Raw genomic sequence first — 15,383 nt, 5'->3', positions numbered from 1 at the left:
TTTACCAGCTGATCAACTCACTGCCTTTGTGTCATGTCTGTTTGATTTTTATTCTCATTTTTTTCAAATTTGTGTGTCCCAGCTGCTGACTTTTGCTCCACGTAACGCAAGTAAGAAAGTATTTTCAAAGTACCAAGGATACATCTGAACATTTCTTAGAATCATAGAATCCCTACAGTGCAGAAGGAGGCCATTCGGCCCATTGAGTCTGCACCGCCTACAATCCCACCCAGGCCCTATTCCCGTAACCCCATGCATTTACCCTAGCTAGTCCCGCTGACACCAAGGGGCAATTTAGCATGGCCAATCCACCTAACCCACACACCTTTCAGACCATGTGAGGAAACCGGAGCACCCGGAGGAAACCCACACAGACACGGGGAAAATGTGCAAACTCCACACAGACAGTGACCCAAGCCGGGAATCGACCCCGGGTCCCTGGCGCTGTGAGGCAGCAGTGCTAACCACTGTGCCACCGTGCCGCCGTAACAGTCTTCAGTAACAGTATTAATTTCAGTTGAAGCCCACAATGCCAGAGTGGTCTTGAGGTAGAGATAACATTGCTGCAGTGAGAAGGAGCTCTATTCATCTTGGAGTGGTTTTGGATATTGCATTGGAGCCCACTATACAAGAACAACCTTGGAGGCTATCCAATACCTCATACACTGCCAAAATGCGTTAAGTGCAATTCACACAGTCAGTAGCATATTTCCGTGATGTGACCAACTTTGTATTTGTGTGAGTTGAAAATGGATATTTTATTTGAAAATGTGCTGGCCAAATTAAATGGGCTAACCACATTTCGGAGCTGGAGCTGTGGGCGGACTCACTGCGGAGCCTCTGGGATGCTGAAAACGTTTCAGGCTTTGGAGAGAGTACAGAGGAGGTTTACCAGGATGTTGCCTGGTATGGAGGGGCTTGGTTATGAGGAGAGATTGGGGAAACTGGGGTTGTTCTCCTTGGAAAGACGGAGGATGAGGGGAGACTTAATAGAGGTGTATAAAATTATGAAAGGCATAGATAGGGTGAACGGTGGGAAGCTTTTCCCCGGGTCGGTGGTGACGTTCACGAGGGGTCATAGGTTCAAGGTGAAGGGGGGGAGGTTTAACACAGATATCAGAAGGACATATTTTACACAGAGGGTCGTGGGGGCCTGGAATGTGTTGCCGGTCAAGGTGGTGGAGGCGGACACACTGGGAACGTTTAAGACTTATCTAGACAGCTATATGAACGGAGTGGGAATGGAGGGATACAAAAGAGTGGTCTAGTTTGGACCAGGGAGCGGCGCGGGCTAATTGTTCCTTGTTTCTCGTTTCAAGGCTTCATTCTATGATCATCTTGCTGGTGCCAGTACAGAGTGAGACTGCGGATAGTTGGGAGCCTGTCTCGGGGGCAGGGAATTCATATGGTGTTCGTGGAAGTGGAAATGACTAGGGTTGGGAAGCATTTTCCGATCAGGGCCAGTATGATCTCCTGGACTCGTTTCGATCGCCTCAGGGGGTCGGAGAGGAATTTCCCAGATTTTTTTTCCCCATATTGGCCCTGCGGTTTTCACTCTGGGTTTTCGCCTCTCCCTGGAGATCACATGGTCTGGAATGGGGGGGTAGGGGTGAGTTAATAGGTTGTGATGAACAAAGCATCGTAGCTGTGAGGGACAGCTCGGTGGATAGATATTGGTATGTAGATAGGATGGAAAATTGGGCGGGGATCCTGGATTCAGGATTCAATCCTGGACCGGGGAGCGGCGTGGGCTTGGAGGGCCGAAGGGCCTGTTCCTGTGCTGTATTGTTCTTTGTTCTTTGTTTGTTGTGGATAGCACGCTTAATGAGCTGGTCACACCGCACGCAAGGATTACACAGGCAGAAAGGGAATGGGTGACCATCAGACAAAGGAAAAGGTCAGGAAGGTAGTGCAGGAGTCCCCTGTGGTCATCCCCCTTTCAAACAGATATTCTACTTTCGATACTGTTGGGGGGGTATGGCCTCTCGGGAGTGCAGCAACAGCCAAGTTCATGGTACCATGATGGCTCTGTTGCTCAGAGAGGCAGGAAGGAAACAAGTGGCAGGGCTATGGTGATAGGCGATTCAATAGGAAGGGGTACAGACAGGTGCTTCTGTGGCCGCAGACACTAATCCAGGATAGTATGTTGCCTCCCCACGGTCAGGGATGTCATGGAGTACTGCAGGACATTCTGGAGAGGGAGGGTGAACAGCCACTGGTCGTGGTACACACAGGTACCAATGACATAGGGAAACAAAGGGTCCTGAAAGCAGAATTAAAATGCAGAACCTCAAACATAGTTAATCTCAGGATTACTCCCAGTGCTGTGTGCTAGTGAGAGCAGGAGCAAGAGAATAGATCAGATGAATGTGTAGCTGGAGAAATAGTGTACCAGGGAGGGGTTCAGATTCTTGAGGCATTGAGACCAGTTCTGGGGAAGGTGAGACCTGTACAAGCCGGTCGGGTTGCACCCAGGTAGAGCTGTGACCAATATCCTTGCATGGGCTTTCACTACTTCCATTGGGAAGGTTTTAAACGCATATGGCAGGGTGATGGAACCAATGGACAAGCTTAGATAGGTCAGATTCAAGTCCGGAAACGGGAGGTAGAACATTAGTGAGTGACATAGCCAGCAACTTGGAAAGAAAAAGGAAATGAGGATTAAGAAGCATCCAGCAAAGGAAATTGATAGGATTGAGCTGTATATGCTTCAATGCAAGGAGTATTACAAACAAGGCCGATGAATTAAGGGCACAGATAGACACATGGCAGCATGATGATAACAGAAGCCTGGCTAAAGGTGGAGCAAAGTTGGCAGCTTAATATCACTGGATATAGAGTTTTCAGGCAGGATAGAGGGGGTGAGAAAAAAGGAAGGGCAGGGGTAGCATTATTGGTTAAAAATTAATTACCATTGTGAGAGGGCGGCACGGTAGCGCAGTGGTTAGCACTGCTGTTTCACAGCTCCAGGGTCCTGGGTTCGATTCCCGGCTCGGGTCACTGTCTGTGTGGAGTTTGCGCGTTCTCCTCGTGTCTGCGTGGGTTTCCTCTGGGTGCTCCGGTTTCCTCCCACAGTCCAAAGATGTGCGGGTTAGGTTGATTGACCAGGTTAAAAATTGCCCCTTAGAATCCTAAAATGCGTAGGTTAGAGGGATTAGCGGGTAAGTATGTGGGGGTAGGGCCTGGGTGGGATTGTGGTCGGTGCAGACTCGATGGGCCGAATGGCCTCCTTCTGCACTGTAGGGTTTCTATGATTTCTAGAGGGGATGATATACTAAGCAGGTTAACAAATGAGGCTTTATAGGTTGAGCTTAGGAATAAAAAAGAGGCAGTCACGCTATTAGGGTTATACTTCAGACCTCCAAATAGTGAGAGGGTGATAGAAGAACATGTATGTAGACAAGTTCCTGCCTGTAGGAATAAGAAGACAATTTCTAATTATCCCAATATCGACTGGTTTCAAACAATGCAAGGGACATTGAGGATGAAAAATTCATATACTGTGTCCAGGATTTTCTTTTAAACAATACATGACAGTTCCAATGAGAGGAGATGCAATTCTGGATTTAGTCTTAGGCAATGAAGATGGGCAAGTGGGTGAACTGAGAGTGGGTGACCATATCGGGGATAGTGACCACTAGATTTAATATGATAATGGAAAGTTTAGAGATGAATCGGGAGTAAAAGTTTTAAACTGGGGGGGGGAGGCAAATTTTACAAAACTGAGAAGCGATTTGGCTGAGGTGGACTGGACAAGACTGCTAAAGTATAAATCCGTGGTAAACCAGTGGGAAGCACTAATATGTGAGATCCTCCAAAAATAAGAATGGTACTGCCAAATCTAGATCCCCACAGTTGTCTAGAAACGTACAGGGGATGATTAAACAGAGAAAGAAAGCTTACGATAGTCACAAAAAACTGAACACTGCAGATAGTCCTGAGGAGTATAGAAAGTACAGGGATCACGTAAAAAAAGAAATAATTTGATTTATTATTGTCATATATACAGTGAAAACTATTATTTCTTGCACGCTATACAGACAAAGCATACCATTCATAGAGAAGGAAACGAAAGTGCAGAATGTAGTGTTACAGTCATAGCTAGGGTGTAGGAGAAGGTCAACTTAATAGAAGAAAATCAAAGAGAGGGCATGAAAAAATATTAGCAAGCAAGATTAAGGAAAATCCAAAGATGTTTCCCCAGTATATAAAGGTTAGTTAAGGGGAAAGTGGGACAGATCAGAGATGAAGAAAGGGTCTTTTGTGAAGATGCAGAGGGTATGGGAAGAGTTGCAAAGGAAGCTCAGCAGCAAGGGCAGGGAGTGAGCTCTCTGCTGGATCCTCTCTGATGCCGAGTCCCTTGCTCAGACACTGAATGCCTCTGAATGAGGGATTTCCTCCTTGCCCATCCCAGGAGACGGCAAGCAACCCCACATGGGCTTGCTTGTCATGCTCCCCACATGGCGAGCCCGCCACCCATGGTAGTCAGCTGAGACCCTTAAGGGGCATTAGTTGCTCAAGGGACAGGAAGGCTGCCCATGGGCTCCCGCCACAGACTTAATCATGGTGGAGGCAGCAAGATGCCAGGATCCCCACCTGCTACCCTCCTGCCTGATGAAATGCCTCCTCCGTCATCAACCTTGTCACAGGAAAGGGTATTAAGTTCCAGCAGCAGTCTTCTTACATGGGACACTCACACTCGTTCTAATTTTCCAACATTGTGCTGCCTGGAGGGATCCTCCTGAATCTGAAATTCAGGTACGATGGCACAGTGGTTAGCACTGCTGCCTCATAGTGCCAGGGACCTGGGTTCGATTCCTGGCTTGGCTCACTGTCTGTGCTGAGTTTGCACATTCTCCCCGTGTCTGCATATGTTTCCTCCCGGTGCTCTGCTTCCTCCCACACTCCAAAAATGTGTATGTTAGGTGGATTGGCCATGGTAAATAGTCCCTTAATGTCCAAAGATGTGCAGGTTAGGGAGATTAGTGGGGTAAATAGGGCATGGGTGGCATGCTCTGTCTGAGAGTCGATGCAGACTCGATCGTCCGAATGACCTCCATCTGCATTGTATGGATTGTATAATTCTATGTGAAATTCAGGTACATTTGGTATATCATTGTTATGTGACATGTCGGCTCAAACTTGTCAGTGAATGAGGTTCCCTGCTAGAAGCACAAAATCAAAAAATTGGTTTACAACTGTTGCCACCAGGCAGGAAATTGACTGCAGTGTGTGCGATGCCCATTTTTAGGAGAATCCTATAGGATGGTGTGTAAAAACAGGCATCCTATTCATTGCCCCCCATTTCCCACCCGGGGGGTGTCTGGGGTTGCAGTTAAATTTTCCCCTTGTCTTATTACACCTCAGAAATAGTCATTGTTCCACATCTGCGGGAAAATGTGGAATTATAAATAACTGACAAATTCAAAAGTGTATGAGACTGCAACCAATATCATTTGTTGAAAGGTGTCCTCCCTGTCAGGCAGGGAGGAAATGGCCGAGTGAGGGAACCATGGTTCACGAAAGAGGTGGAATGTCTTGTGAAAAGGAAGAGGGAAGCTTATGTAGGGATGAGGAAACGAGGTTCAGATGGCTCGATTGAGGGTTACAAGTTAGCAAGGAATGAGCTGAAAAAGGGGCTTAGGAGAGCTAGGAGGGGACACGAGAAGTCCTTGGCGGGTCGGATCAAGGAAAACCCCAAGGCTTTTTACTCTTATGTGAGGAATAAAAGAATGACCAGGGTGAGGTTAGGGCCGATCAAGGACAGTAGTGGGAACTTGTGTATGGAGTCAGTAGAGATATGCGAGGTGATGAATGAATACTTTTCTTCAGTGTTCACCAAGGAGAGGGGCCATGTTTTTGAGGAAGAGAAGGTGTTACAGGCTAATAGGCTGGAGGAAATAGATGTTCGGGGGGAGGATGTACTGGCAGTTTTGAATAAACTGAAGGCCGATAAGTCCCCTGGGCCTGATGAAATATATCCTAGGATTCTTTGGGAGGCAAGGGATGAGATTGCAGAGCCTTTGGCTTTGATCTTTGGGTCCTCACTGTCCACGGGGATGGTGCCAGAGGACTGGAGAGTGGCGAATGTTGTTCCTCTGTTTAAGAAAGGGAATAGAAATGACCCTGGTAATTATAGACCGGTTAGTCTTACTTCGGTGGTTGGTAAATTGATGGAAAAGGTCCTTAGGGATGGGATTTACGACCATTTAGAAAGATGCGGATTAATCCGGGATAGTCAGCACGGATTCGTGAAGGGCAAGTCGTGCCTCACAAATTTGATTGAATTTTTTGAGGAGGTAACTAAGTGTGTTGATGAAGGTAGGGCAGTTGATGTCATATACATGGATTTTAGTAAGGCGTTTGATGAGGTCCCCCATGGTCGGCTTATGATGAAAGTAAGGAGGTGTGCGATAGAGGGAAAGTTGGCCGATTGGATAGGTAACTGGCTATCTGATCGAAGACAGAGGGTGGTGGTGGATGGAAAATTTTCGGACTGGAGGCAGGTTGCTAGCGGAGTGCCACAGGGATCAGTGCTTGGTCCTCTGCTATTTGTGATTTTTATTAATGACTTGGAGGAAGGGGCTGAAGGGTGGATCAGTAAATTTGCTGATGACACCAAGATTGGTGGAGTAGTGGATGAGGTGGAGGGGCTGTTGTAGGCTGCAAAGAGACATAGATAGGATGCAAAACTGGGCTGAAAAATGGCAAATGGAGTTTAACCCTGATAAATGCGAGGTGGTTCATTTTGGTAGGACTAATTTAAATGTGGATTACAGGGTCAAAGGTAGGGTTCTGAAGACTGTGGAGGAACAGAGAGATCTTGGGGTCCATATCCACAGATCTCTAAAGGTTGCCACTCAAGTGGACAGAGCTGTGAAGAAGGCCTATAGTGTGTTAGCTTATATTAACAGGGGGTTGGAGTTTAAGAGGCGTGGGGTTATGCTGCAACTGTACAGGACCTTAGTGAGACCACATTTGGAATATTGTGTGCAGTTCTGGTCACCTTACTATAAGAAGGATGTGGAAGCGCTGGAAAGAGTGCAGAGGAGATTTACCAGGATGCTGCCTGGTTTGGAGGGTAGGTCTTATGAGGAAAGGTTGAGGGAGCGAGGGCTGTTCTCTCTGGAGCGGAGGAGGCTGAGGGGAGACTTAATAGAGGTTTATAAAATGATGAAGGGGATAGATAGAGTGAACGTTCAAAGACTATTTCCTCGGGTGGATGGAGCTATTACAAGGGGGCATAACTATAGGGTTCGTGGTGGGAGATACAGGAAGGATATCAGAGGTAGGTTCTTTACGCAGAGAGTGGTTGGGGTGTGGAATGGACTGCCTGCAGTGATAGTGGAGTCAGACACTTTGGGAACATTTAAGCGGTTATTGGATAGGCACATGGAGCACACCAGGATGATAGGGAGTGGGATAGCTTGATCTTGGTTTCAGATAAAGCTCGGCACAACATCGTGGGCCGAAGGGCCTGTTCTGTGCTGTACTGTTCTATGTGAAATTGTGTGGGTTTTAGCACATGATGGTGCCAATTTTAGCTTTGCCTAATGCCAAATCTGGCTTTAACCTGTCAGTGGGCAAAATCAAAGTACACCACCTTGTCCATAGTCGCTTTAATCATAAACTAAGAAGCACTAATGACTTATTAATTCTAACACGTTTCCTTGCAGTATTTTTCTAGAACTGATCGTTTGCTTAAACACAGAAGAATGTGCCATGAAAATCAAGGGAAAACGCCTGGCAAAAACCCAACTGCGAAAACGGAACCAATTATACTCGCAATCAATGCAGAAAACCGGTTCCTGTCACCCCCAAAAGACATCAATCCAAGAAAGAAGGTCAAAACTGCCGAGAAGCCAGCATTGGCAATTTCTGATAAAGAGGAGACTGGTAACCCAGCAGAGGGTAAGCTGGGTAAGGGAGACTGTGTAGACTATTACACCAGCAACCTAAAGGTGAAGGATGAGTACAAAGTGGAGCAATGCTCACTTGTGATCGCACAGTCTTCACACAGCAATGATCACCTCGGACAAGCATATCCGAATCCGATCCTGCGTCCACCAAAGCTTGTTCTGAAAAAGGTAGTAAGTTCAAAGAAAACTCAAAAGACAGCAGAAGAGTTGAATCAGATCTTACCTGTTTCTCCCAATTTCAATGCCACTAAGGTCAACAAATTTGCCTACGCAATGATGGACAACCCTGACCTTCTGGCCATGGAGGGTCATAGTGCTGATCAGGGTCAAGATGCATCACGCAAACCAGGAGGCAGCAACAGCAATTATGATGATGCGATGCAGTTTGTAAAGAAGAAGCGTTTCTTGCAAGGGACTAGCAGCACCAGCAGAGAATACACTTTAACTGTGGGCCAGATCCCCATCCCGCCAGCAGTAACACAGCCAGCCAACACTAATGTTGGGGAAAGCAGTGGGAGCACACCTATGCTGATACAGCCCAATAACGCTGAGCCAAAAAGCGGTCAGGACAAAAGTGGAATCCCTGATGAAGTTTTGCAGACTCTGTTGGACCACTACACCAACAAGGCAAACGGGCAGGTCCCGTTTTCTGTCAGTGACACCCAAGTTACTTCCAATATAACCGTGAGCTCTGCAGATATCAATACCGTACCTCCAGCAGAGCGAGTCACTGAGAGCTCCCAGCCAGCAGCCACAGACAACATCAACATGCTCCACGAGTATTCCAAGTTCCTCCAACAAGCTTTGGAAAGGACTTGCCACAACGATAGCTACACGACTGAGCAAGGACTTGCATACGAGGCTGAAACTCATCCCCTAACCAGTAGCCTTCCGGTGCAGCCTCTGTTTTCTACTCTGGAGCGACAGGTATTTGCCACCATGGTTACGCAGCACGGCTTCCGACCTGAAGTTGGTTCCCCATTGAGGTTGCCGGCACAGAAGTCGCAGTACAGTTTATTAGCTGGTGAATCACAGCATCCCTTTGCTTTCATACCAGCTGTAACCAGCAACAGCAGCAGCAGCATCTCTACGCCGCCAGATTTCATAGGGCAGGTTAACACGCAGAAGAAGCGAGAGGAGCCCCCAGGCCATCACAATCACCAACTGGACACATTTGCTCAAAACTCTAGGTTCCCGGCTCCTGGGGGAGAAATTATTCCATCATTCAACAGTAGTACCGGTGGGCAGGTGAACCTGAGGATCCGACAAGGCAACTCCGACTTCTCAGAGTTTTCTTTGGTAAACGTGCCAGAGGGCAGGGATCAAATGAGTGCCTCACCAGATGCCACAGGGGGCCAAGCCTTTAGGTGAAAAGATTTGGTCATCAAACTTGGGATCACAAAACATGTATTGCTGTTTCTGAACTGCTCAACAAAGCAAACCTTATCAAACTTTATTTTTAGAGAAAAAAATATTAGTGATTTTACCAGAAGGGTATTGTGGAGTCCCATAATGTTGCATATTTTCCTTCCCTGCTGATACATGTTTGCAATTTCACACCGAAAGGGGATATTGATCTTGTCTGCGCATGCCTCTCTCCATGCTCTCTGCGTTTCTGTTTTATCTATTCACCAGAAATCTTTGTCAGCCAGTAAAGAGAGCTGATAGCAAGATGATCCTGAGACTGGCATTGGTATAGATTCAATACTTACACCGAAACTGGCATTTATTCAGTTGCAGTAATTACCTGGACCGTGGACTGGTCAAATAGTTACTCCAACACTGGCACTAGTACCGACCCAATAATTACCTCAGTACAGTAGATGTACATTTCAAGTAATTGCCCCATTACTGACATTAATGGAGATCTAATTATTACCGCAATACCAATATTTAATCAAATGTTAATTACCCAGATAACAACATTATGCATTTCCAGTAAATACTCTGATTACTGGATTGATACAAATGCATTAATTACCACTTTTACTCCATTCATGAGTTGTAGGGTGAGGCCAGTATTTATTGCCCATCACCAATTGTCCTTGTGAATGTGGTGATCAGCTGCCTTCTCGACTGTAATTACATGTCTCACTCGGCCATTTTCAGAGGGCAGTTAAGAGTCCACCACATTTTTGAGAGTCAGGAGTTGGATATGGGCCAGGCCAGGTAAGGATGGCAGATTTCCTTCCCTAAAGCTGTTAGTGCGTCAGATGAGTTTTTTCATTCACCTGGTAGTTGCATAGTCACCATTATTGACGTTAGATTTTTATTCCAGATTTTGTTTAATCCCCAGTTAGTGTGGTGGGATTTGAACTTGTCTCTGGATACTTAATCCAGGCCTCTGGATTACTTCTCCAGTGACATAACATTTTACTAATATGAGCATTTATCCATTAATTACCCTGTAATGATCATAGGTACAATTTCAATGATTACCCTGATACTGACATTATTCAGGGAATTAATAAAATAATTACATAGGATTCCATTCAATCCATCTTGCCTATCAGCACTTTTACATTCTCCTGATTGCTCCCTTTCTGTTTTGGTGATTATCTTAAACTTGTCGCTTCTATTTACCAACAAAGGTGCCGGTTGAAATAGAGGCAGTCAATGAGAAGTAGAAACGACTATCAACGTTTGTTGTAACTTTATCTGTTTTCATGAAACGAGTCCTAATTTCTTTGGTCTGTTCTAATAACTGAAGCCTTTCATTCTTGTTATCACAACGAATCTCTTCTGCACCTTGCCCATGGACTTGATCTCCTTCCTAGCGTGGTGTTTCCAAAACTAAATATAATGGCTTAACCAGTGACCTGTATAGATATAGTATTATCTCTTTGTATTCCATACTTCTGTTTATAAAATCTTACATTTATGTACCTGAGATCTTCAGTCTCGAATCACTTCAGAGTTTGACCATTTAGTGATATATTCTGTCTCTTTATTCTTCCACCCAATGTGTGTCACTTCACATTTCCCCGAGTTAAATTTTATTTGACCGGCCAAATCTCCTGAGGTCAGTTAACCTACACGCTCCCAGTTTTTGTGCTGTTTACGAATTGCAACATTGTGCCCCTCTACCCAAGTCCAGGTCGGCACGGCGGCATAGTGGTTAGCACTGCTGCCTCACAGCGCCAGGGACCCAGGTTCAATTCCCGGCGCTGGCTCACTGTCTGTGTGGACTCTACACGTTCTCCCTGTGTCTGTGTGGGTTTCCTCCGGGTGCTCCGGTTCCCCCCCACAGTCCAAAAGACGTGCTGGTTAGGTGTATTAGCCATGCTAAATTCTCCCTCAGTGTACCTGAACAAGCACCGGAGTGTGACGACTAGGGGAATTTCACAGTAACTTCATTGCAGTGTTAATGTAAGCCTACTTGAGACACTAATAACTAAACTTAAACTTAAGGTCATCGATATATAATGAGAGGAACATTAATCCCAACGCTGACTTCTGGTGAGCAACATTGTTTGCATCACTCCCGTTCAGTAAAACATTCATTAATAGTACTCTGTTTTCTTTCCTTTAACCAATTTCCTATCTGCCACTTTATTGTTTGCCTTTTGAAGATCAATGTACCAAATGTGGACTGCATGTCCTTTATCAATGCCCTCCATCCTTGCTGAAATCTCTCGACTCCTTTTCAGGTGAGTCTTAATTTTAATATGTACTATGGGGGGAATTTTCCACCCACCAAGGGGCGGTTGGAGCGGGGGGTGGGGGGGGTGCAGACCATGCAAAGTTCCCTAGACCTTGGGTGGGATTTTCTGGTTTTGGGGCGAGCATGGCTGGAAAATCCCACCTTCTAACTCTAGACCAACAAACATTAGGCTTTCGGGTTTATATAATCTGGCTCATCTCTTTCACTGCTTTTTCAACCATAAAGCGAGAGTCCTCTGGCATAAGGCCTAAGGCAGTATTTCCTGGTCCTTCCCGCTGGCGGGTTGTTCCAGTTCCACTGAAGGTAACTCCCCCCCCCCCCCCCCCCCCCCGGGTCGTGACAGATGAGTCACGCAAAACTCCATCGACATGGGTGGAACCAGAAGGCCCCATCAGCGGCCAATGGTGAGCCGCCACCATCACCAGAGAACATGCCATGGGTGGCTGGAAAATCCTGCCCCTAGATTCCAAGATGACTGGGAAATTGTCAGAGCCTCTGGATAACCAAGAGTATTCCAGAATACACACAGCAGGGGCTTTTCAGATGAAGTTTCACTATTTTTAAAAACGTCCTGCTTCATTAACTATATTTATCATATCTAATAATAATTCTCATATTGGTATGAAGAGGCTCCAATAATAACCCTGAGATTGGCACCGATACTCTGGAATAATGACCCCGATGTGAGTGTTGATAACCCTCTAACAATTACTCTGATATTGCCATATTATTCAACAATTACTCCCCTGTTAGCAGTAATCCCCTTCAATATTTACCTCCATAATGCCATTGCTGCACCTCAAATAATGACTTTGATGTTGCAGTTGAGAACCAATGACCTTGATATTGGCAATGAAACCCCTCCCATAATTTGCCCTGGTACAGGTAATTATGCCCTTCGAATGATTACCTTGATATTCACATAGATACTCCACCTAGCAATTACCCTGACACTGGCAATGGTAACCCACCTAGTAATTACCCTGATACTGGCATTGATACTCCTCCAATAATTACCCTGATCCCAGCATTGTTACCCCTTCAATAGTTACCCTGATACTGGCATTTACATTCCTCCAATAATTACCCTGATGCTGGCATTGATAATCCTCCAATAATTACCCTGATACTGGCATTGATAATCCTCCAATAATTACCCTGATACTGGCACTGATATTCCTGCAATAATTACTCTGATACTGGCATTGAAATCCCTCCAATAATTACCCTGATACTGGCACTGATATTCCTGCAATAATTACTCTGATACTGGCATTGATATTCCTCCAATAATTACCCTGATACTGGCATTGCCATTCCTCTAATAATTACCGTGGTACTCAGCTTGATATTCCTCCAATAATTACCCTGATACAGTAAGAAATCTCACAACACCATGTTAAAGTCCAACAGGTTATTTGAAAGCACGAGATTTCGGCTTGCTACTCCTTCATCAAGTGAGTCACTCACTTGGTGAAGGAGCAGCGCTCCAAAAGCTCGTGCTTCATTAGGTTACACTGAGGCTTCATGTGTTTCATATGAAGCAATTTTTAAAAGCGGCATCTCGGCCTTTTGGCTAAGATGCAAATGAGTTCAAGTCTTGGAGGAGGATCCTCCCCCTTCTCCAATCAGCTTGACTCATGTAGATCAGGCCCAGGACAGGGTGGTTTTGGTCTCCCGTCCTGTCTTGTCAGCCTGGATCTGAAATGTCTCGCCTTGTTGAGACTCTGAATTGGATTTGATTTGATTGAATTGGAAAAGTATATTAAAAAAAATAACCTGTTGGACTTTACCTGTTGTGTGAGACTTCTTACTGTGCCCACCCCAGTCCAACACCGGCATCTCCTCCTCATGGCTATCCTGATACTCCTTGAATAATTACCCTCACACTGGCAATGATACCCCATCAAAAATTACCCTGAGACGACCAATGATGCCGCACCTAGCAATGACCCTGACACTGGCAATGGTACCCCACGTGCAATTGCACAGGCACTGGCAATGGTACCCCACCTAGCAATTACCCTGACACTGGCATAGATACCTCATCAATTATTACACTGATACGCCATCAATAATTACCCTGTTGCTGCCACTGATATCCCTCCAATCATTACCCTCATTATGGTATTGATATTCTTCCAATAATTACTCTGATACGTGCATTGATGCTTCTCCAATTATGACCCTGATTACGGCATTAATACTATTCCATTAATCACCCTGACGATGGTATTGATACTCCTGCAATAATTACCCTGATACTGGCATTGACATTCATCCAATAATTACCCTGATACTGGCATTGATATTCCTCCAATAATTAACCTGATACTGACATTGATACTCCTCCAATAATTACCCTGATACTGGCATTGACATTCCTCCAATAATTACCCTGATACTGGCATTGATACTCCAATCGTTCGCCTGCCAGTGACAATGCTACCCCATCAATAATTACCCTGACACTGGTAATGATACCCCATTAATAATTACCCTGACGCTGGTAAAGATACCCACCAGTAATTACCCTGACACTGGCAATTGTACCCCACCCAGACATTACCCTGACACTGGAAATGATACCTAACGAACAATTACACTGGAACTGGCAATGATACCCCACGAGTAATTATCCTGACACAGGCAATGATACCCCACGAGCAATTACCGTGACACTGGCAATGATACCCACCCAGCAATTAACCTGACACTGGCATAGATTCCCCATCAATAATTACCTGATGCTGGCATTGATATTCCTCCAATAATTACCCTGTTGCTGCCTCGGATATCCCCCAATAATTACCCTAATTATGGCATTAGTATCCCTCCAATTATTGCTCTGATACTTGCATTGATGCTCCTCCAATTGTTACCCTGATTATGGCATTAATACTATTCCATTAATCACCCTGACAATGGCACTGATACGCCTGCAATAATTACCCTGATACTGGCATTGATACTCCTCCAATACTTACCCTGATTACGACATTGACATTCCTCCAATAATTACCCTGACACTGACATGATACCCCACCTAGCAATTATCCCGACACTGGCAATGATACCCCAACAATAATTACCCTGACACAGGCAATGATACCCCACCTAGCAATTACCCTGACACTGGCAATGATACCCCAACAATAATTACCCTGACACTGGCAATGATACTCCATCAATTATTACTCTGACACTTGCAATGATACTCAGTCTGCAAGTACAACAGGTGATCAAGAAGGCAAATGGGATGTTGGCATTTATCGCGAAGGGGATAGAATATAAAAGCAGAGAAGTCTTGCTGCATCTGTCCAAGGCATTGGTGAGGCCGCAGCTGGAATAGTGTGTGCAGTTTTGGTCCCCTTACTCGCGAAAGGATATATTGGCCTTGGAGGGAGTGCAGAGAAGGTTCACCAGGTTGATACCGGAGATGAGGGGTGTAGATTATGAGGAGAGATTGAGCAGATTAGGTTTGTACTCATTGGAGTTTAGAAGGCTGAGGGGTGATCTTACAGAGGCATATAAGATAATGAAGGGGCTGGATAGGGTAGAAGTGGAGAGATTCTTTCCACTTAGAAAGGAAACCAGAACTAGAGGGCACAGCCTCAAAATAAAGGGGGGTCAGTTTAGGACAGAGTTGAGGAGGAACTTCTTTTCTCAGAGGGTGGTGAATCTCTGGAATTCTCTGCCCACTGAAGTGGTGGAGGCTACCTCGTTGAATATGTTTAAGTCACGGATAGATGGATTTCTGATCGGTAGGGGAATTAAGGGATATGGGGAGCAGGCGGGTA

At 45.5% G+C, this 15,383-nt stretch overlaps 1 protein-coding gene across 1 annotated transcript in view; it reads left to right on the top strand.

Annotated features, from left to right (window-relative positions):
- LOC144481871 (zinc finger protein 148-like) overlaps positions 1–10,802 on the top strand; it is a gene marked incomplete at its 5' end in the record, with an annotated part of 85,001 nt that extends 74,199 nt beyond the window's left edge. The window contains one exon of the mRNA XM_078201016.1: positions 7,677–10,802. Within this exon, the coding sequence (XP_078057142.1) occupies positions 7,677–9,290 (1,614 nt within the window). The remainder of the gene's footprint in view (positions 1–7,676) is intronic.
- Positions 10,803–15,383: the final 4,581 nt, after the last annotated feature.

This window comes from Mustelus asterias, chromosome X, assembly GCF_964213995.1.
Source record: "Mustelus asterias chromosome X, sMusAst1.hap1.1, whole genome shotgun sequence".
In the NCBI taxonomy this organism is placed as follows: domain Eukaryota; kingdom Metazoa; phylum Chordata; class Chondrichthyes; order Carcharhiniformes; family Triakidae; genus Mustelus; species Mustelus asterias.
Note: the sequence above shows the minus strand (reverse complement) of the source record. Positions and strands in the feature narration are given on the sequence as shown.